Source organism: Pristiophorus japonicus, unplaced genomic scaffold (genome assembly GCF_044704955.1).
Source record: "Pristiophorus japonicus isolate sPriJap1 unplaced genomic scaffold, sPriJap1.hap1 HAP1_SCAFFOLD_1862, whole genome shotgun sequence".
In the NCBI taxonomy this organism is placed as follows: domain Eukaryota; kingdom Metazoa; phylum Chordata; class Chondrichthyes; family Pristiophoridae; genus Pristiophorus; species Pristiophorus japonicus.
In genome coordinates, this window is record NW_027251550.1 from 20001 (window position 1) to 43109 (window position 23109).

The window sequence follows — 23109 nt, forward strand, 5'->3', positions numbered from 1 at the left end:
TCAGTGTGGGATAGAGTGGGATAGAGTGGGATAGAGCGGGTCAGTCTGGGATAGAGCGGGTCAGTCTGGGTCAGTCTGGGATAGAGTGGGATAGAGCGGGTCAGCCTGGGATAGAGCGGGTCAGTCTGGGTCAGTCTGGGATAGAGTGGGATAGAGCGGGTCAGCCTGGGATAGAGCGGGTCAGTGTGGGATAGAGCGGGTCAGTCTGGGTCAGTGTGGGATAGAGTGGGATAGAGCGGGTCAGTCTGGGATAGAGCGGGTCAGTCTGGGTCAGTCTGGGATAGAGCGGGTCAGCCTGGGATAGAGCGGGTCAGTGTGGGATAGAGCGGGTCAGCCTGGGATAGAGCGGGTCAGTGTGGGATAGAGCGGGTCAGTCTGGGTCAGTGTGGGATAGAGCGGGTCAGTCTGGGTCAGTGTGGGATAGAGTGGGATAGAGCGGGTCAGTCTGGGATAGAGCGGGTCAGTCTGGGATAGAGCGGGTCAGTCTGGGTCAGTCTGGGATAGAGTGGGATAGAGCGGGTCAGCCTGGGATAGAGCGGGTCAGTCTGGGTCAGTCTGGGATAGAGTGGGATAGAGCGGGTCAGCCTGGGATAGAGCGGGTCAGTCTGGGTCAGTCTGGGATAGAGTGGGATAGAGCGGGTCAGCCTGGGATAGAGCGGGTCAGTGTGGGATAGAGCGGGTCAGCCTGGGATAGAGCGGGTCAGTGTGGGATAGAGCGGGTCAGTCTGGGTCAGTGTGGGATAGAGCGGGTCAGTCTGGGTCAGTGTGGGATAGAGTGGGATAGAGCGGGTCAGCCTGGGATAGAGCGGGTCAGTCTGGGTCAGTCTGGGATAGAGTGGGATAGAGCGGGTCAGTCTGGGATAGAGCGGGTCAGTCTGGGTCAGTCTGGGATAGAGCGGGTCAGCCTGGGATAGAGCGGGTCAGTGTGGGATAGAGCGGGTCAGCCTGGGATAGAGCGGGTCAGTGTGGGATAGAGCGGGTCAGTCTGGGTCAGTGTGGGATAGAGCGGGTCAGTCTGGGTCAGTGTGGGATAGAGTGGGATAGAGCGGGTCAGTCTGGGATAGAGCGGGTCAGTCTGGGATAGAGCGGGACAGTCTGGGATAGAGCGGGACAGTCTGGGATAGAGCGGGTCAGTCTGGGGTAGAGCGGGTCAGTCTGGGTCAGTCTGGGATAGAGCGGGTCAGTCTGGGATAGAGTTGGTCAGCCTGGGATAGAGCGGGTCAGTCTGGGATAGAGCGGGTCAGTCTGGGTCAGTCTGGGATAGAGTTGGTCAGCCTGGGATAGAGCGGGTCAGTCTGGGATAGAGTGGGTCATTCTGGGATAGAGCGGGTCAGTCTGGGTCAGTCTGGGATAGAGCGGGTCAGTCTGGGTCAGTGTGGGTCAGTGTGGGATAGAGCGGGTCAGTGTGGGATAGAGCAGGTCAGTCTGGGTCAGTGTGGGATAGAGCGGGTCAGTGTGGGTCAGTGTGGGTCAGTGTGGGATAGAGCGGGTCAGTCTGGGTCAGTCTGGGATAGAGCGGGTCAGTCTGGGTCAGTGTGGGATAGAGCGGGTCAGTCTGGGTCAGTCTGTGATAGAGCGGGTCAGTGTGGGATAGAGCGGGTCAGTCTGGGTCAGTGTGGGTCACTGTGGGTCAGTCTGGGTCAGTGTGGGTCACTGTGGGTCAGTCTGGGTCGGTGTGGGATAGAGCGGGTCAGTGTGGGATTGAGCCGGTCAGTCTGGATAAGTCTGGGTCAGTGTGGGATAGAGTGGGTCAGTGTGGGTCAATGTGGGATAGAGCGGGTCAGTGTGGGTCAGTGTGAGTCAGTGTGAGTCAGTGTGAGTCAGTGTGGGTCAGTGTGGGTCAGTGTGGGTCAGTGTGGGATAGAGCGGGTCAGTGTGGGTCAGTGTGGGTCAGTGTGGGATAGAGCGGGTCAGTGTGGGTCAGTGTGGGTCAGTGTGGGTCAATGTGGGTCAGTGTGGGTCAGTCTGGGTCAGTGTGGGTCAGTGTGGGTCAGTGTGGGATAGAGTGGGTCAGTCTGGGTCAGTGTGGGTCAATGTGGGTCAGTGTGGGTCAGTGTGAGTCAGTGTGGGTCAGTGTGGGTCAGTCTGGGTCAATGTGTGTCAGTGTGGGTCAGTGTGGGTCAATGTGGGTCAGTGTGGGTCAGTCTGGGTCAATGTGTGTCAGTGTGGGTCAGTGTGGGTCAATGTGGGTCAGTGTGGGTCAGTGTGGGTCAGTCTGAGTCAGTGTGGGTCAGTGTGGGTCAGTGTGGGTCAATGTGGGTCAGTGTGGGTCAGTGTGGGTCAATGTGGGTCAATGTGGGTCAGTGTGGGTCAGTGTGGGTCAGTGTGGGTCAGTGTGGGTCAGTGTGGGTCAGTGTGGGTCAATGTGGGTCAGTGTGGGTCAGTGTGGGTCAGTGTGGGTCAATGTGGGTCAGTGTGGGTCAGTGTGGGTCAGTGTGGGTCAATGTGGGTCAGTGTGGGTCAGTGTGCCGGGCGATGGGAACGATGAGATGCAGACTGAAGAGAAGATCTGGATCAGATGAACAGGAAGCCATTGAAGGGACACCCTCAAAACCTCCCTGATAAAGTGCAACATCCCCACCGACACCTGGGAGTCCCTGGACAAAGACCACCCTAAGTGGAGGAAGTGCATCCGGGAGGGTGCTGAGCACCTCGAGTCTCATCGCCGAGAGCATGCAGAAACCAAGCGCAGGCAGCGGAAGGAGCGTGCGGCAAACCAGTCCCACCCTCCCCTTCCCTCAACCACTGTCTGTCCCACCTGTGCCCTCTCTCCCCCCTGGGCCCTCTCCCCCCCCGGGCCCTCTCTCCCCCCGGGCCCTCTCTCCCCCCGGGCCCTCTCTCCCCCCGGGCCCTCTCTCCCCCCGGGCCCTTTCTCCCCCCGGGCCCTCTCTCCCCCTGGGCCCTCTCCCCCCGGGCCCTCTCCCCCCCCGGGCCCTCTCCCCCCCCCCGGGCCCTCTCCCCCCCCGGGCCCTCTCCCCCCCCGGGCCCTCTCCCCCCCCGGGCCCTCTCCCCCCCCGGGCCCTCTCTCCCCCCGGGCCCTCTCTCCCCCCGGGCCCTCTGACCTGTGTCTGCACCATGTTGGATCGTTGGTTGCGCAGATCCTCCACACACTGGAATACGTCGACCTTCCCTTCCTCCTCCGCCATCTTCAGCAGGTAGTCGATCGCGATGAAGGTTCCCGTCCGGCCCACGCCCGCACTGACAACAGATTGGATATCCAGTGTTACCCAGCACGATCGGGGGGCGTGTCCCCCCAACCTCCGAACCCCGACCCCTAACCCCCGAACCCCCGACACCCAACACCCCGACCCCTAACCCCCAAACCCCCGAAACCCAACACCTCCTCCCCCCAACCCCCGAACCCCGACCCCTAACCCCCAAACACCCCGACACCCAACACCCCCTCCCCCCAACCCACGAACCCCCGACACCCAACACCCCCTCCCCCCAACCCCCGAACCCCCGACACCCAACACCCAACACCCCGACCCCTAACCCCCGAACCCCCGAAACCCAACACCCCCTCCCCCCAACCCCCGAACCCCCGACACCCAACACCACCTCCCCCCAACCCCCGAACCCCCGACACCAAACACCCCCTCCCCCAACCCCCGAACCCCCGACACCCAACACCCCGACCCCTAACCCCCAAACCCCCGACACCCAACACCCCCTCCCCCCAACCCCCGAACCCCCGACACCCAACACCCCGACCCCTAACCCCCAAACCCCCGACACCCAACACCCCGACCCCTAACCCCCAATCCCCCCGATACCCAACACCCCCTCCCCCCAACACCCCGACACCCAACACCCCGACCCCTAACCCCTGAACCCCCGACACCCAACACCCCGACCCCTAACCCCCAATCCCCCAGATACCCAACACCCCCTCCCCCCAACACCCCGACACCCAACACCCCGACCCCTAACCCCCAATCCCCCAGATACCCAACACCCCCTCCCCCCAACACCCCGACACCCAACACCCCGACCCCTAACCCCCGACACCCAACACCCCGACCCCTAACCCCCAATCCCCCCGATACCCAACACCCCCTCCCCCCAACATCCCGACACCCAACACCCCGACCCCTAACCCCCGAACCCCCGACACCCAACACCCCCGAACCCCAACCCCCGAACCCCCCGACACCCAACACCCCCTCCCCCCAACCCCCGAACCCCCGAAACCCAACACCCCCTCCCCCCAACCCCCGAACCCCCGACACCCAACACCACCTCCCCCCAACCCCCGAACCCCCGACACCAAACACCCCCTCCCCCAACCCCCGAACCCCCGACACCCAACACCCCGACCCCTAACCCCCAAACCCCCGACACCCAACACCCCCTCCCCCCAACCCCCGAACCCCCGACACCCAACACCCCGACCCCTAACCCCCAAACCCCCGACACCCAACACCCCGACCCATAACCCCCAATCCCCCCGATACCCAACACCCCCTCCCCCCAACACCCCGACACCCAACACCCCGACCCCTAACCCCTGAACCCCCGACACCCAACACCCCGACCCCTAACCCCCAATCCCCCAGATACCCAACACCCCCTCCCCCCAACACCCCGACACCCAACACCCCGACCCCTAACCCCTGAACCCCCGACACCCAACACCCCGACCCCTAACCCCCAATCCCCCCGATACCCAACACCCCCTCCCCCCAACACCCCGACACCCAACACCCCGACCCCTAACCCCCGAACCCCCGACACCCAACACCCCCGAACCCCAACCCCCGAACCCCCCGACACCCAACACCCCCTCCCCCCAACCCCCGAACCCCCACACCCCCTCCCCCAACCCCCCGACACCCAACACCCCCTCCCCCCAACCCCCAACCCCCCGACACCCAACACCCTCTCCCCCCAACCCCCGAACCCCCGAAACCCAACACCCCCTCCCCCAACCCCCCGACACCCAACACCCCCTCCCCCAAACCCCCCGACACCCAACACCCCAATCTCTGAACCCCCCGACACCCAACACCCCCTCCCCCCAACCCCCGAACCCCCGACACTCAACACCCCCTCCCCCCAACCCCCCCGACACCCACCGCCCAAACCCCCTCCCCCCAACCCCCCCGACACCCACCCCCCAAACCCCCTCCCCCAAACCCCAAAACCCCTGATACCCAACACTCCCTCCCCCCAACCCCCTCCGACACCCAACATCCCGACCCCCAAACCCCAACACCCCCTCCCCCCAAACGCCCCCTCCCCCAAACCCCCAACACCCCCTCCCCCCAACCCCCACACCCTCCGACACCCAACACCCGCTTCCCCCAACCCCCGAACCCCCCGACACCCAACACCCCCTCCCCCCAACCTCAGAACCCCCCGACATCCAACACCCCCTCCCCCCAACCTCAGAACCCCCCGACATCCAACACCCCCTCCCCCAAACCTCCGAACCCCTGACACCCAACACCACCTCCCCCCAACCTCCGAACCCCCCGACACCCAACACCCCGACCCCGAACCCCCGAACACCCCGACACCCAACACCCCCTCCCCCCAACCTCAGAACCCCCCGACATCCAACACCCCCTCCCCCAAACCTCCGAACCCCTGACACCCAACACCACCTCCCTCAAACCTCCGAACCCCCAACACCCCCTCCCCCAACCACTGAACCCCCCTCCCCCCAACCCCCGAACACCCCGACACCCAACACCACCTCCCTCAAACCTCCGAACCCCCAACACCCCCTCCACCCAACCTCCGAACCCCCCGACACCCAATACCCCCTCCACCCAACCTCCGAACCCCCCGACACCCAATACCCTGACCCCGAACCCCCCGACACCCAACACCACCTCCCCCAACCTCCGAACCCCCCGACACCCCCTCCCGCAACCTCCGAACCCCCCGACACCCAATACCCTGACCCCGAACCCCCCGATACCCAACACCCCCTCCCCCAACCTCCGAACCCCCCGACACCCAACACCCCCTCCCCCCAACCCCCGAACCCAACATCCCCTCCCCCAACCCTCGAATCCCCCGACACCCAACACCCCCTCCCCCAACCTCCGAACCCCCCGACACCTAACACCCCGATCCCGAACCCCCCGATACCCCCCTCCCCCCAACACCCCCTCCCCCCAACCACTGAACCCCCCGACACCCACCGCCCAAACCACCTCCCCCCAAACCCCAAACCCCCCGATTCCCAACACCCCCTCCCCCCAACCCCCGACACCCAACGCCCCCTCCCCCCAACCCCCTCGACACCCACCCCCCAAACCCCCAACCCCCAAACCCCCCGATACCCAACACCCGCTCCCCCAACCCCCGAACCCCCGGCACTGAACAGCCCCTCCCCCCAACCCCCCGACACCCACCGCCCAAACCCCCTCCCCCCAACCCCCAAACCCCCCGATACCCAACACCCCCTCCCCCCAACCCCCCGGCACCCAACACCCCCTCCCCCCAACCCCCAACCCCCCCGACACCCACCCCCAAACCCCCTCCCCCCAACCCCTAAACCCCCCGACACTCAACACCCCCTCCCCCCAACCCCCCGACACCCAACACCCCCTCCCCCAACCCATAACCCCCCCGACACCCACCGCCCAAACCCCCCCCCCAACCCCCAAACCCCCCGATACACAACACCCCCTCCCCCCAACCCCCCGACACCCAACACCTCAACCCCCAAACCCGCGACACCCAACCCCCAAACCGCCAACACCCCCTCCCCCCAACCCCCCCGATACACAACACTCCCTCCCCCCAACCCCCCCGACACCCAACACCCGACCCTCAAACCCCAACACCCCCTCCCCCCAAACGCCCCCTCCCCCAAAACCCCAACACCCCCTTGCCCCAACCCCCAAACCCTCCAACACCCAACACCCCCTCCCCCCAAACCCCGAACCCCCCGAAACCCAACATCCCCTCCCCCAACACCCGAACCCCCCGACACCCAACACCCACTCCCCCCAATCCCCCCGATACCCAACACCCCCTCCCCCCAACACCCCGACACCCAGCACCCCCTCCCCCCAACCCCCGAACCCCCGACACCCAACACCCCCTCCCCCAACCCCCGACACCCAGCACCCCCTCCCCCCAACCCCCGAACCCCCGACACCCAACACCCACTCCCCCCAATCCCCCCGATACCCAACACCCCCTCCCCCCAACACCCCGACACCCAGCACCCCCTCCCCCCAACCCCCGAACCCCCCCGACACCCAACACCCCGACCCCGAACCCCCGATACTCCCGAACCCCCAACACCCCCTCCCCCAACCACTGAACCCCCCGACACCCAACCCCCCCTCCCCCCAACCCCTGAACCCCCCGACACCCAACACCACCTCCCCCAAACCTCCGAACCCCCAACACCCAACACCCCCTCCACCCAACCTCCGAACCCCCCGACATCCAACACCCCCTCCCCCAAACCTCCGAACCCCCGACACCCAACACCCCTCCCCCCAACCCCCGAACCCCCCGACATCCAACACCCCCTCCCCCAAACCTCCGAACCCCCGACACCCAACACCCCCTCCCCCCAACCCCCCGACACCCAACAACCCCTCCCCCAACCTCCGAACCCCCCGACACCCAACACCCCCTCCCCCCAACCCCCGAACCCTCCGACACCCAACATCCCCTCCCCCAACCCCCGAACCCCCCAACACCCCCTCCCCCCAACCCCTGAATCCCCCGACACCCAACACCCCCTCCCCCAACCTCCGAACCCCCCGACACCCAACACCCCGACCCCGAACCGCCCGATACCCCCCTCCCCCCAACACCCCCCCAACCCCCGAACCCCCCGACACCCAACACCTCCTCCCCCCAACCCCCGAACCCCCCGATACCCAACACCCCCTCCCCCCAACACCCCGACACCCAACACCCCCTCCCCCCAACCCCCGAACCTCCGACACCCAACACCCCCTCCCCCCGAACCTCCGACACCCAACACCCCCTCCCACCAACCCCCGAACCCCCCGACACCCAACACCCCCTCCCCCCAACCTCCGAACCCCCCGACAATCAACACCCCCTCCCCCCAACCCCCGAACCCCCCGACATCCAACACCCCCTCCCCCAAACCTCCGAACCCCCCGACACCAACACCCCCGAACCCCCCTCCCCCCAACCCCCCGACACCCAACACCCCCTCCCCCAACCCATAACCCCCCCGACACCCACCCCCCAAACCCCCTCCCCCCAACCCCCAAACCCCCCGATACCCACCCCCCTCCCCCCAACCCCCCGACACCCAACACCCCCACCCCCAAACCCCAACACCCCCTCCCCCCAAACGCCCCCTCCCCCAAAACCCCAACACCCCCTCGCCCCAACCCCAAACCCTCCAACACCCAACACCCCCTCCCCCCAAACCCCGAACCCCCCGAAACCCAACATCCCCTCCCCCAACACCCGAACCCCCCGACACCCAACACCCACTCCCCCAATCCCCCCGATACCCAACACCCCCTCTCCCCAACACCCCAACACCCAACACCCCCTCCCCCCAACACCCCGACACCCAACACACACTCCCCCCAATCCCCCCGATACCCAACACCCCCTCCCCCCAACACCCCGACACCCAACACCCCCTCCCCCAACCCCCGAACCCCCCGACACCCAACACCACCTCCCCCAACCTCAGAACCCCCCGACACCCAACACCCCCTCCCCCCAACCTCCGAACCCCCCGACAACCAACACCCCCTCCCCCCAACCTCCGAACCCCCCGACAACCAACACCCCCTCCCCCCAACCCCGAACCCCCCGACATCCAACACCCCCTCCCCCAAACCTCCGAACCCCCGACACCCAACACCCCCTCCCCCCAACCTCCGAACCCTCTGACACCCAACATCCCTCCCCCCAACCCCCGAACCCCCCGACACCCAACACCCCCTCCCCCAACCCCTGAACCCCCCAACACCCCCTCCCCCAACCTCCGAACCCCCGGCACCCAGCACCCCGACCCCGAACCCCCCGACACCCAACACCCCGACCCCGAACCCCCGATACTCCCGAACCCCCAACACTCCCTCCCCCAACCACTGAACCCCCGACACCCAACACCCCCTCCCCCAACCCCCGAACCCCCCAACACCCAACACCCCCTCCCCCCAATCCCCGAACCCCCCGACACCCAACACCCCCCAACCCCTGAATCCCCGACACCCAACACCCCCTCCCCCAACCCCCGAACCCCCTCGACACCCAACACCCCCTCCCCCCAACCCCCGAACCCCCCGACACCCAACACCACCTCCCCCAAACCTCCGAACCCCCAACACCCCCTCCACCCAACCTCCGAACCCCCCGACACCCAATACCCTGACCCCGAACCCCCCGACACCCAACACCCCCTCCCCCCAACACCCCGACACCCAACACCCCCTCCCCCCAACCCCCGTGCCACCCGACACCCAATACCCCCTCCCCCCAAACCCCAAACCCCCCGACACCCAACACCCCTCCCCACAACCCCCCGACACCCAACACCCCCTCCCCCAATCCCTGAACCCCCGACACCCAACACCCCCTCCTCCAACCTCCGAACCCCCCGACACCCAACATCCCCGACCCCCGAACCCTCCGACACCCAACACCGCGACCACGAACCACCCGACACCCAACACCCCGACCCGAACCCCCGATACCCCCAACACCCCCTCCCCCAACCACTGAACCCCCCGACACCCAAACCCCCCCCCCTCCCCCCAACCCGCGAACCCCCCGACACCCAACACCCCCTCCCCCCAACCCCCGAACCCCCGGCACTCAACAGCCCCTCCCCCCAACCCCCCGACACCCAACACCCCCTCCCCCCAACCCCCCCGACACCCACCCCCAAACCCCCTCCCCCCAACCCCTAAACCCCCCGACACTCAACACCCCCTCCCCCCAACCCCCCGACACCCAACAACCCCTCCCCCAACCCATAACCCCCCGACACCCACCCCCCAAACCCCCTCCCCCCAACCCCCAAACCCCCCGATACCCAACACCCCCTCCCCCCAACCCCCCGACACCCAACACCCCAACCCCCAACCCCCAAACCGCCAACACCCCCTCCCCCCAACCCCCCCGATACACAACACTCCCTCCCCCCAACCCCCCCGACACCCAACACCCCGACCCCCAAACCCCAACACCCCCTCCCCCCAAACGCCCCCTCCCCCAAAACCCCAACACCCCCTCGCCCCAACCCCCAAACCCTCCAACACCCAACACCCCCTCCCCCCAAACCCCGAACCCCCCGAAACCCAACATCCCCTCCCCCAACACCCGAACCCCCCGACACCCAACACCCACTCCCCCCAATCCCCCCGATACCCAACACCCCCTCTCCCCAACACCCCGACACCCAACACCCCCTCCCCCCAACACCCCGACACCCAACACCCACTCCCCCCAATCCCCCCCGATACCCAACACCCCCTCCCCCCAACACCCCGACACCCAACACCCCCTCCCCCCAACCCCCGAACCCCCGACATCCAACACCCCCTCCCCCCAATCCCCGAACCTCCCGACACCCAACACCACGACCCCGAACCCCCCGACACCCAACACCCCCTCCCCCAACCTCAGAACCCCCCGACACCCAACACCCCCTCCCCCAACCCCTGAACCCCCAACACCCCCTCCCCCAACCTCCGAACCCCCGGCACCCAGCACCCCGACCCCGAACCCCCCGACACCCAACACCCCGACCCCGAACCCCCGATACTCCCGAACCCCCAACACCCCCTCCCCCAACCACTGAACCCCCCGACATCCAACACCCCCTCCCCCAAACCACTGAACCCCCCGACACCCAACACCACCTCCCCCAAACCTCCGAACCCCCAACACCCAACACCCCCTCCACCCAACCTCCGAACCCCCCGACATCCAACACCCCCTCCCCCAAACCTCCGAACCCCCGACACCCAACACCCCTCCCCCCAACCCCCGAAACCCCCGACATCCAACACCCCCTCCCCCAAACCTCCGAACCCCCGACACCCAACACCCCCTCCCCCCAACCCCCCGACACCCAACAACCCCTCCCCCAACCTCCGAACCCCCCGACACCCAACACCCCCCTCCCCCCAACCCCCGAACCCTCCGACACCCAACATTCCCTCCCCCAACCCCCGAACCCCCCAACACCCCCTCCCCCCAACCCCTGAATCCCCCGACACCCAACACCCCCTCTCCCCAACCCCCCGACACCCAACACCCCCTCCCCCAACCTCCGAACCCCCCGACAGCCAACACCCCCTCCCCCCAACCCCCCGAACCCTCCGACACCAAACATCCCCTCCCCCAATCCCCGAACCCCCCGACACCCAACAACCCCCAACCCCTGAATCCCCGACACCCAACACCCCCTCCCCCAACCCCCGAACCCCTCGACACCCAACACCCCCTCCCCCAACCCCCGAACCCCCCCGACACCCAACACCCCCTCCCCCCAACCCCCGAACCCCCCGACACCCAACACCACCTCCCCCAAACCTCCGAACCCCCAACACCCCCTCCCCCCAACCCCCGAACCCCCGACACCCAACACCACCTCCCCCAAACCTCCGAACCCCCAACACCCCCTCCCCCCAACCTCCGAACCCCCGACACCCAATACCCTGACCCCGAACCCCCGACACCCAACACCCCCTCCCCCCAACACCCCGACACCCAACACCCCCTCCCCCCAACCCCGCGCCCCCCGACACCCAATACCCCCTCCCCCCAAACCCCAAACCCCCCGACACCCAACACCCCTCCCACAACCCCCCGACACCCAACACCCCCTCCCCCAATCCCTGAACCCCCGACACCCAACACCCCCTCCCCCAACCTCCGAACCCTCGACACCCCTGACCCCCAACCCCCGAACCCCCCCGACACCCAACACCCCCGACACGCAACCCCCGAACCCTCCGACACCCAACACCCCCTTCCCCCAACCTCCGAACCCCCCGACACCCAACACCCCCGACCCCCAACCCCCGAACCCTCCGACACCCAACACCCCCTCCCCCCAACCTCCGAACCCCCCGACACCCAACACCCCCGACCCCCAACCCCCGAACCCTCCGACACCCAACACCGCGACCACGAACCCCCGACACCCAACCCCCGACCCGAACCCCCGATACCCCCAACACCCCCTCCCCCAACCACTGAACCCCCCGACACCCAACCCCCCCCCTCCCCCCAACCCGCGAACCCCCCGACACCCAACACCCCCTCCCCCCAACCCCCGAACCCCCAACACCCAACACTCCCTCCACCTAACCCCCCGACACCCAACACCACCTCCACCCAACACCCCGACACGCAACAACCCCTCCCCCAACCTCCGAACCCCCCGACACCCAACACCCCCTCCCCCCAACCCCTGAACCCTCCGACACCCAACATCCCCTCCCCCAACCTTCGAACCCCCCGACACCCAACACCCCCCAACCCCTGAATTCCCCGACACCCAACTCCCCCTCCCCCAACCTCCGAACCCCCGACACCCAACACCCCCTCCCCCCAACCTCCGAACCCCCCGACCCCCAACCCCCGAACTCTCCGACACCCAACACCCCCTCCCCCCAACCCGAGCCCCCAACACCCAACACCCCCAACCCTCTGCAAACCCCCCTCCCCCAACCCTCCGTCCCTCAAATCCCCCCTCCCTCAACCCTCCGCAACCCCCTCCCGACCCCAAACCACCCTCCCCAATCCCCCCTCCCCAAACCCTCCTCCCCCGACCCCAAACCCCCCGTCTCTCAAACCCCCCGCAACCCCCCTCCCCCAACCCTCTTCAACCCCCCCTCCCGACCCCAAACCACCCTCCCCCAATCCCCCTTCCCCCAAACCGCCCATCCCTCAAACCCCACCTCCCCCAGACATAAGAACATAAGAAACAGGAGCAGGAGTGGGCCATACGGCCCCTCGAGCCTGCTCCGCCATTTAATACCATCATGGCTGATCCGATCATGGACTCAGCTCCACTTCCCCGCCCGCTCCCCATAACCTCTTATCGGCTTAGAAACTGTCTATCTCCACCTTAAATTTATTCAATGTCCCAGCTTCCACAGCTCTCTGAGGCAGAGAATTCATTCCACAGATTTACAACCCTGAGAGAAGAAATTCCTCCTCATCTCAGTTTTAAATGGGTGGCCCCTTATTCTAAGACCATGCCCCCTAGTTCTAGTCTCCCCCATCAGTGGAAACATCCTCTCTGCATCCACCTTGTCAAGCCCCCTCATAATCTGATACGTTTCGATAAGATCACCTCTCAATCTTCTGAATTCCAATGAGTAGAGGCCCAACCTCCTCAACCTTTCCTCATAAGTCAACCCCCTCATCTCCGGAGTCAACCGAGTGAACCTTCTCTGAACTGCCTCCAAAGCAAATATATCCTTTCGTAAATATGGAAACTAAAACTGCACGCAGTACTCCAGGTGTGGCCTCACCAATACCCTGTATAACTGGAGCAAGACTTCCCTGCTTTTATACTCCATCCCCTTTGCAATAAAGGCCAAGATCCCATTGGCCTTCCTGATCACTTGCTGTACCTGCATATTAACCTTTTGTGTTTCATGTACAAGTACCCCCAGGTCCCGCTGTACTGCAGCACTTTGCAATCTTTCTCCATTTAAATAATAACTTGCTCTTTGATTTTTTTTCTGCCGAAGTGAATGGCCTCACACTTTCCAACATTATACTCCATCTGACAAACGCTTGCCCTCTCACTTAACCTGTCTATGTCCCTCTGAAGATTTTTTGTGTCCTCACAATTTTCTTTGCATATATCTTTGTATCATCAGCAAACTTGGCTACATTACACTCGATCCCTTCATCCTAATTGTAAATAGTTGAGGCTCCAGCACTGATCCCTGCGGCATCCCACTAGTCACTGTTTGCCAACCGGAAAATGACCCATTTATCCCGACTCTCTGTTTTCTGTTAGTTAGCCAATCCTCTATCCATGCTGATATATTACCCCCAACACCGTGAACTTTTATCTTGTGCAGTAACCTTTTATATGGCACCTTGTCAAATGCCTTCTGGAAATACAAATACAGGATATAGAAACATAGAAATTTACAGCGCAGAAGGAGGCCATTCCGGCCCATCGTGTCCCACCGGTCAACAAAGAGCCACACATCCCTCGGTCAGCAGCCCTGAAGGTTACATATAAACCTATAAACAATGGCGGAAAGGCAAAGAGCACCCAGCCCAACCAGTCCGCCTCACACAACTGCGACACCCCTTATACTGAAACATTCTACACTCCACCCCAACCGGAGTCATGTGATCTCCTGGGAGAGGCAAAAACCAGATAAAAACCCAGGCCCATTTAGGGAGAAAAAATCTGGGAAAGTTCCTCTCCGACCCATCCAGGCGATCGACACTAGTCCAGGAGATCACACCCTGGCCGTATTCTATTCCCTGCAGTACTTACCGTTATATCTGCACCGTCCAACAAAAGGTCATCCAGTCTAATCCCAATTACCAGCTCTAGGTCTGTAACCCTGCAGGTTACTGCACTTTACCCATCCAACCATCTCTTAAAAGTGGTGAGGGTTTCTGCATCCACCAATCTTCCAGGCAACGAGTTCCAGATCCCCACAACCCTCTGTGTAAAGAAGCCCCCCTCAAATCCCCTCTAAACCTTCCACCAACCACCTTAAAACTATGCCCCCTCGTAATAGACCACTCCACCAATGGAAATAGACCCTTACTATCCACTATGTCCAGGCCCCTCAATATTTTGTACACGTCGATGAGGTCTCCTCTCAACCCCCTCTGTTCCAAACCCAGACTATCCAATCTGTCCTCATAACTAAGATTCTCCATTCCAGGCAGCATCCTCGTAAATCTCCTCTGCATCCTCTCTAGTGCAATCACGTCCTTCCTATAATACGGCGATAGGAACTGCACGCAGTACTCCAGCTGTGGCCTAACCAAAGTATTATACAATTTAAACATAACCTCCCTGCTCTTATATTCTCTGCCTCAGCCAATAAAGGCAAGCATTCTGTATGCCTTCTTAACCACCTTAGCCACCTGGCCTGATGAGGGGGTTACCTTATGATGATAGATTGAGTAGACTGGGTCTTTACTCGTTGGAGTTCAGAAGGATGAGGGGTGATCTTATAGAAACATTTAAAATAATGAAAGGGATAGCCAAGATAGAAGCAGAGAGGTTGTTTCCACTGGTCGGGGAGACTAGAACTAGGGGGCACAGCCTCAAAATATGGGGGAGCCAATTTAAAACCGAGTTGAGAAGGAATTTCTTCTCCCAGATGGTTGTGAATCTGTGGAATTCTCTGCCCAAGGAAGCAGTTGAGGCTAGCTCATTGAATGTATTCAAGTCACAGATAGATAGATTTTTAAGCAATAAGGGAATTAAGGGTTACGGGGAGCTAGCGGGTAAGTGGAGCTGAGTCCACGGCCAGATCAGCCATGATCTTATTGAATGGCGGAGCAGGCTCGAGGGGCTAGATGACCTACTCCTGTTCCTAATTCTTATGTTCTTATGTACTTTCAGGGATCTGTGGACAAGCACTCCAAGGTCCCTTTGTTCAGCTACACTATTAAGTGGCCTACCGCTTAATGTGTATACCCTTTCCTTATTAGCCCTCCCAAAGTGCATCACCTCACACTTCTCTGAATTAAATTCCATTTGCCACTGCTCTGCCCACCTGACCAGTAGATTGATATCCTCCTGCAGCCCATGACTTTCCTCTTCATTATCAACCACACGGCCAATTTTAGTGTCGTCTGCAAACTTCTTAATCATAGAAACATAGAAATATAGAAAATAGGTGCAGGAGTAGGCCATTCGGCCCTTCGAGCCTGCACCACCATTCAATGAGTTCATGGCTGAACATGCAACTTCAGTACCCCATTCCTGCTTTCTCTCCATACCCCTTGATCCCCCGAGTAGTAAGGACTACATCTAACTCCTTTTTGAATATATTTAGTGAATTGGCCTCAACAACTTTCTGCGGTAGAGAATTCCACAGATTCACCACTCTCTGGGTGAAGAAGTTTCTCCTCATCTCGGTCCTAAATGGCTTACCCCTTATCCTTAGACTGTGACCCCTGGTTCTGGACTTCCCCAACATTGGGAACATTCTTCCTGCATCGAACCTGTCTAAACCCGTCAGAATTTTAAATGTTTCTATGAGATCCCCTCCCATTCTTCTGAACTCCAGTGAATACAAGCCCAGTTGATCCAGTCTTTCTTGATATGTCAGTCCCGCCATCCCAGGAATCAGTCTGGTGAACCTTCGCTGCACTCCCTCAATAGCAAGAATGTCCTTCCTCAAGTTAGGAGACCAAACCTGTACATAATACTCCAGGTGTGGCCTCACCAAGGCCCTGTACAACTGTAGCAACACCTCCCTGCCCTTGTACTCAAATCCCCTCGCTATGAAGGCCAACATGCCATTTGCTTTCTTAACCGCCTGCTGTACCTGCATGCCAACCTTCAATGACTGATGTACCATGACACCCAGGTCTCGTTACACCTCCCCTTTTCCTAATCTGTCACCATTCAGATAATAGTCTGTCTCTCTGTTTTTACCACCAAAGTGGATAACCTCACATTTATCCACATTATACTTCATCTGCCATTCATTTGCCCACTCACCTAACCTATCCAAGTCACTCTGCAGCCTCATAGCATCCTCCTCGCAGCTCACACTGCCACCCAACTTAGTGTCATCCGCAAATTTGGAGATACTACATTTAATCCCCTCGTCTAAATCATTAATGTACAGTGTAAACAGCTGGGGCCCCAGCACAGAACCTTGCGGTACCCCACTAGTCACTGCCTGCCATTCTGAAAAGTCCCCATTTACTCCTACTCTTTGCTTCCTGTCTGCCAACTAGTTCTCAATCCATGTCAGCACACTACCCCCAATCCCATGTGCTTTAACTTTGCACATTAATCTCTTGTGTGGGACCTTGTCGAAAGCCTTCTGAAAGTCCAAATACACCACATCAACTGGTTCTCCCTTGTCCACTCTACTGGAAACATCCTCAAAAAATTCCAGAAGATTTGTCAAGCATGATTTCCCTTTCACAAATCCATGCTGACTTGGACCTATCATGTCACCTCTTACCAAATGCGCTGCTATGACATCCTTAATAATTGATTCCATCATTTTACCCACTACTGAGGTCAGGCTGACCGGTCTATAATTCCCTGTTTTCTCTCTCCCTCCTTTTTTAAAAAGTGGGGTTACATTGGCTACCCTCCACTCCATAGGAACTGATCCAGAATTTTGGAAAATGACTGTCAATGCATCTGCTATTTCCAAGGCTACCTCCTTAAGTACTCTGGGATGCAGTCCATCAGGCCCTGGGGATTTATTGGCCTTCAATCCCATCAATTTCCCCAACACAATTTCATAACTAATAAGGATTTCCCTCAGTTCCTCCTCCTTACTAGACCCTCCGACCCCTTTTATATCCGGAAGGTTGTTTGTGTCCTCTTTCGTGAATACCGAACCAAAGTACTTGTTCAATTGGTCCGCCATTTCTTTGTTCCCCGTTATGACTTCCCCTGATTCTGACTGCAGGGGACCTACGTTTGTCTTTACTAACCTTTTTCTCTTTACATATCTATAGAAACTTTTGCAATCCGCCTTAATGTTCCCTGCAAGCTTCTTCTCATACTCCATTTTCCCTGCCCTAATCAAACCCTTTGTCCTCCTCTGCTGAGTTCTAAATTTCTCCGGGTTCGCTGCTATTTCTGGCCAATTTGTATGCCACTTCCTTGGCTTTAATACTATCCCTGATTTCCCTTGATAGCCACGGTTGAGCCACCTTCCCTTTTTTATTTTTACACTAGACAGGGATGTACAATTGTTGTCGTTCATCCATGCGGTCTCTAAATGTCTGCCATTGCCCATCCACAGTCAACCCCTTAAGTATCATTCGCCAATCTATCCTCGCCAATTCACACCTCATACCTTCAAAGTTATCCTTCTTTAAGTTCTGGACCATGGTCTCTGAATTAACTGTTTCATTCTCCATCCAAATGTAGAATTCCACCATATTATGGTCACTCTTCCCCAAGGGGCCTCGCACAATGAGATTGCTAATTAATCCTCTCTCATTACACAACACCCAGTCTAAGATGGCCTCCCCCCTAGTTGGTTCCTCAACATATTGGCATAGAAAACCATCTCTTATGCACTCCAGGAAATCCTCCTCCACCGTATTGCTTCCAGTTTGGTTAACCCAATCTATAGGCATATTAAAGTCACCCATGATAATTGCTGCACCTTTATTGCATGCTCCCCTAATTTCCTGTTTGATGCCCTCCCCAACATCACTACTACTGTTTGGAGGTCTGTACACAACTCCCACTAACGTTTTCTGCCCCTTGGTGTTCTGCAGCTCTACCCATATAGATTCCACATCATCCAAGCTAATGTCCTTCCTAACTATTGCATTAATCTCCTCTTTAACCAGCAATGCTACCCTGCCTCCTTTTCCTCTCTGTCTATCCTTCCTAAATGTTGAATACCCTGGATGTTGAGTTCCCAGCCTTGGTCACCCTGGAGCCATGTCTCCGTGATGCCGACCACATCATATCCGTTAATTTGTCTACCTTATTCCGAATACTCCTCGCATTGAGGCACAGAGCCTTCAGGCTTGTGTTTTTATTACACTTAGACCCTTTAGAATTTTGCTGCACAGTGGCTCTTTTTGTTCTTTGCCTTGGGTTTCTCTGCCCTCCACTTTTACTCATCTCCTTTCTGTCTTTTGCTTCTGTCTCCATTTTGTTTCCCTCTGTCTCCCTGCATTGGTTCCCATCCCCCTGCCATATTAGTTTAACTCCTCCCCAACAGCACTAGCAAACACTCCCCCTAGGACATTGGTTCCGGTCCTGCCCAGGTGCAGACCGTCCGGTTTGTACTGGTCCCACCTCCCCCAGAACCGGTTCTAATGCCCAGGAATTTGAATCCCTCCCTGCTGCACCACTGCTCAAGCCACGTATTCATCTGCGCTATCCTGCGATTCCTACTCTGACTATCACGTGGCACTGGTAGCAATCCTGAGGTTACTACTTTGGGGTCCTACTTTTAAATTTAGCTCCTAGCTCCTTAAATTCATCTTGGAGGACCTCATCCCTTTTTTTACCGATATCGTTGGTACAATGTGCACCACGACAACTGGCTGATCTCCCTCCCTTTTTAGAATATCCTGCACCCGCTCCGAGACATCCTTGACCCTTGCACCAGGGAGGCAACATACCATCCTAGAGTCTCGGTTGCGGCTGCAGAAACGCCTATCTATTCCCCTCACCATTGAATCCCCTATCACTATCGCGCTCCCACTCTTTTTCCTGCCCTCCTGTGCAGCAGAGCCAGCCACGGTGCCACGAACTTGGTTGCTGCTGCCCTCTGATGAGTCATCCCCCCAACAGTACTCAAAGCGGTGTATCTGTTTTGCAGGGGGATGACTGCAAGGGACCCCTGCACTATCTTCCTATATTCCCTATATTCAAATCTAAATCGTTGAAAAACACCACAAAAAGCAAGGGACCCAGTACTGGGCCCTGCGGAACCCCACTGGAAACATCCTTCCAGTCACAAACATCCATCAATTCTTTGTTTCCTACCCACAAGCCAATTTTGGATCCAACTTGACACTGGTTCCCCTTTATCCACCCTGCTCAGTAATCCTTAACACTTGCTTTCAAGCAAATTTGTCAAACATGATTTCCCTTTCATAAAACCATGCTGACTCTGCTTGACTGCATTATGATTTTCTAAATGTCCTGCTACTGCTTCCTTAATAATGAACTCCAGCATTTTCCCAACCACAGATGTTCAGCTAACTGGTCTATAGTTTCCTGCTTTCTGTCTGCCTCCTTTTTTAAATAGGGGCTTTACATTTGCAGTTTTGCTGGGACCGCCCCAGAATCCTGGGAATTTTGGTAGATTACAACCAATGCATCCACTATCTCTGCAGCCACTTCTTTTAAGTAAGCCTAGAAAGTAAGCTGTCAGGTCCAGGGAACTTGTCCACCTTTAGTCCCATTAGTTTGCCTGGTACTTTTTCTGGAGTAATAGTGTTTTGAGTTCCCCCTCCCTATAGCCCCTTTATTATTCACTATTGGGATGTTTTTAGTGTCTTCTACCGTGAAGACCAATACAAAATATTTGTTCAATGTCTCTGCCATTTCCCTGTTCTCCAGTCTCGTCCTCCAGGGGTACAACATTTACTTTAGCCACTCTTTTCCTTTTTATGTACCTGTAGAAACTCTTACTATCTGTTTTTATATTTCTTGCTATAGTTTACTCTCATAATCTATCTTCTCTGTCGTCCTTTGCTGGTTTCTAAAAATTTCCCAATCCTCTGGCCTCCCACTATTCTTCGTAACATTGTATGCCTTTGTTTTCAATTTGATACCATCCTTTACTTCCTTAGTTAGCCATGGATTGTTCATCCTTCCATTACAGTCTTTCTTCCTCACTGGAATATATCTTTGCTGAGAGTTATGAAATATCTCCTTCAATGTTTGCCACTACGTTTCTACAGTCTTACCCTTTCATCTATTTTCCCAGTCCACTTTAACCAACTCTGCCTTCATACCTTTGTAATTACCTTTATTTAAGTTCAGGACACTAGTTTGAGACCTAACTTTCTCACCCTCAAACTGAATGTGAAATTCTACCATGATCAGTCTTCTCAAGAGGATCCTTCACTCCAAGATCATTAATTAATCCAGACTCGTTACACATTACCAGATCTAAAATAGTCTGCTCCCTGGTTAATTCCACAATGTATTGTTCCAAGAAAGCATCCCGCATACACGCTATGAACTTTTCCTCAAGGCTATCTTTGGCAATTTGATTTGTCCAATCAATATGAAGATTAAAATAGCGTACCGTTATTACAAGCCTCCATTATTTCTTGATTTATACTCTGTCTGACAGTGTAGCTAATGTTTGGGGCCCTATAGACTGCTCCCACAAGTGATTTTTCCCCTAATTATTCCTTATCTCCACCCAAACTGATTCGACATCTTGATCCTCTGAGCCAGTATCGTTTCTCACTGCTACACCGATCTCATCCTTTAGTAACAGAGGTACCTCAGCTCCTTTTCCTTTCTGTCTGTCCTTCCGAATGATCAAATACTCCTGAATATTCAGTTCCCAGTCCTGGTCACCTTCTCTGCAATGGCCATCAGATCAGACCCATTTATACCTATTTCTGCTGCCGACTCACCCATCTTGTTACGAATGCTGTGTGCGTTCAGGTATAGAGCTTTTAATTTTGTCTTGTGTATACGCTCTGTCCCTTCCTGTTATCATTACCCCTATCGCTATCCTGCTCTAGTGCTGCCTGCTTTCTCTGCGACTTTTTAAATTCCCGCTCACCAGATCCACCCCCCCCAACCACGATTTAGTTTAAAGCCCTATCTACAGCCCTAGTTATTCGATTCGCCAGGACACTGGTCCCAGCCTGGATCAAGTGAAACCCATCCCGACGGAACAGCTCCCTCCTATCCCAGTACTGGTGCCAGTGCCCCGTGAATTGAAACCCATTCCTCCCACATCAATCTTTGAGCCACGCGTTCATCTCTCGGAACCTGTTTACCCTATGCCAATGTGCTCGTGGCTCGGGTAGTAATCTACAGATTATTACTCTTGTGGTTCTGCTTTTTAATTTAGTCCCGAGCCATCCCCTCCTCCCCCAGCCCCTCCCACTCCACCCTCCCCCAGTCCCCCTCCCCCACTCCACCTTCCCCCTCCCCCACTCTCCCAACCCCATTCCCCCACTCCCCCAGTCCACCTCCCCCAGTCCCCCTCCCCCACTCCCCCAGTCCACCTCCCCCAGTCCCCCTCCCCCACTCCCCCACTCCACCTTCCCCCTCCCCCACTCCCCCAGTCCACCTCCCCCAGTCCCCCTCCCCCACTCCCCCAGTCCACCTCCCCCAGTCCCCCTCCCCCACTCCCCCACTCCACCTTCCCCCTCCCCCACTCCCCCAGTCCACCTCCCCCAGTCCCCCTCCCCCACTCCCCCAGTCCACCTCCCCCAGTCCCCCAGTCCCCCTCCCCCACTCCACCTTCCCCCTCCCCCACTCCCCCAGTCCACCTCCCCCAGTCCCCCTCCCCCACTCCCCCAGTCCACCTCCCCCAGTCCCCCAGTCCCCCTCCCCCACTCCACCTTCCCCCTCCCCCACTCCCCCAACCCCATTCCCCCACTCCCCCTCCCCCCCAGTCCCCCCTCCCCCACCCCCACAGTCCCCACTCCCCCCACTCCCCCTCCCCTCACTCCCCCTCCCCCTCCCCTCACTCCCCCTCCCCCTCCCCTCACTCCCCCTCCCCCTCCCCTCACTCCCCCTCCCCCTCCCCTCACTCCCCCTCCCCCTCCCCTCACTCCCCCTCCCCCCTCCCCCCCCTCCCCCTCCCTCCCCCTCCCCTCACTCCCCTCCCCCCCCCTCCCCCCTCCCCTCCCTCCCCCTCCCCCTCCCCTCACTCCCCCTCCCCTCACTCCCCCCTCCCCTCACTCCCCCTCCCCTCCCCTCACTCCCCCTCCCCCTCCCCTCACTCCCCCTCCCCCTCCCCTCACTCCCCCTCCCCTCACTCCCCCTCCCCTCGCCCCTACCTGCAGTGGATGATGATGGGCCCGTAGAAGCGGCCGGATTGGTTGATGCTTTTGAGGAGCCGGTAGGCTGCGATGAGATTTCGGGGAACGCCCTGATCCGGCCATTGCAGGTAATGGAACTGACGGATTGTCCGGGGGGAGTCACAGCCCGTCTGAGAGAGAGAGAGTGAGGGAGAGTGAGAGGGAGTGGGAGAGGGAGAGAGGGTGAGAGGGTGATGGAGTCTGAGAGGGAGGGGGGAGGGGGGAGAGTAAGAGAGAGAGAGGGAGAGAGAGAGACACAGAGAGGGAGTGAGAGAGAGAGAGATAGAGGGAGTGAGAGTGAGAGAGGGAGGGGGGAGAGTAAGAGAGAGAGAGGGAGAGAGAGAGAGAGTAATGCAGAGTGAGAGAGGGAGAGGTGAGGGAGAGTGAGAGAGGGAGAGAGAGAGGGACAGTGAGAGAGGGAATGTGAGAGAGAGAGAGAGTGAGTGAGAG

The 23109-nt window shown here is 59.1% G+C and overlaps 1 protein-coding gene across 1 annotated transcript in view; it reads right to left on the reverse strand.

Moving 5' to 3' along the window:
* The window catches only part of LOC139243774 (receptor-type tyrosine-protein phosphatase alpha-like), a gene marked incomplete at both ends in the record, with an annotated part of 41584 nt that extends 18794 nt beyond the window's left edge, over window positions 1-22790 (reverse strand). The window contains 2 exons of the mRNA XM_070870855.1: window positions 3063-3198; window positions 22639-22790. Of these exons, the coding sequence (XP_070726956.1) occupies window positions 3063-3198; window positions 22639-22790 (288 nt within the window). The remainder of the gene's footprint in view (window positions 1-3062; window positions 3199-22638) is intronic.
* Window positions 22791-23109: the final 319 nt, after the last annotated feature.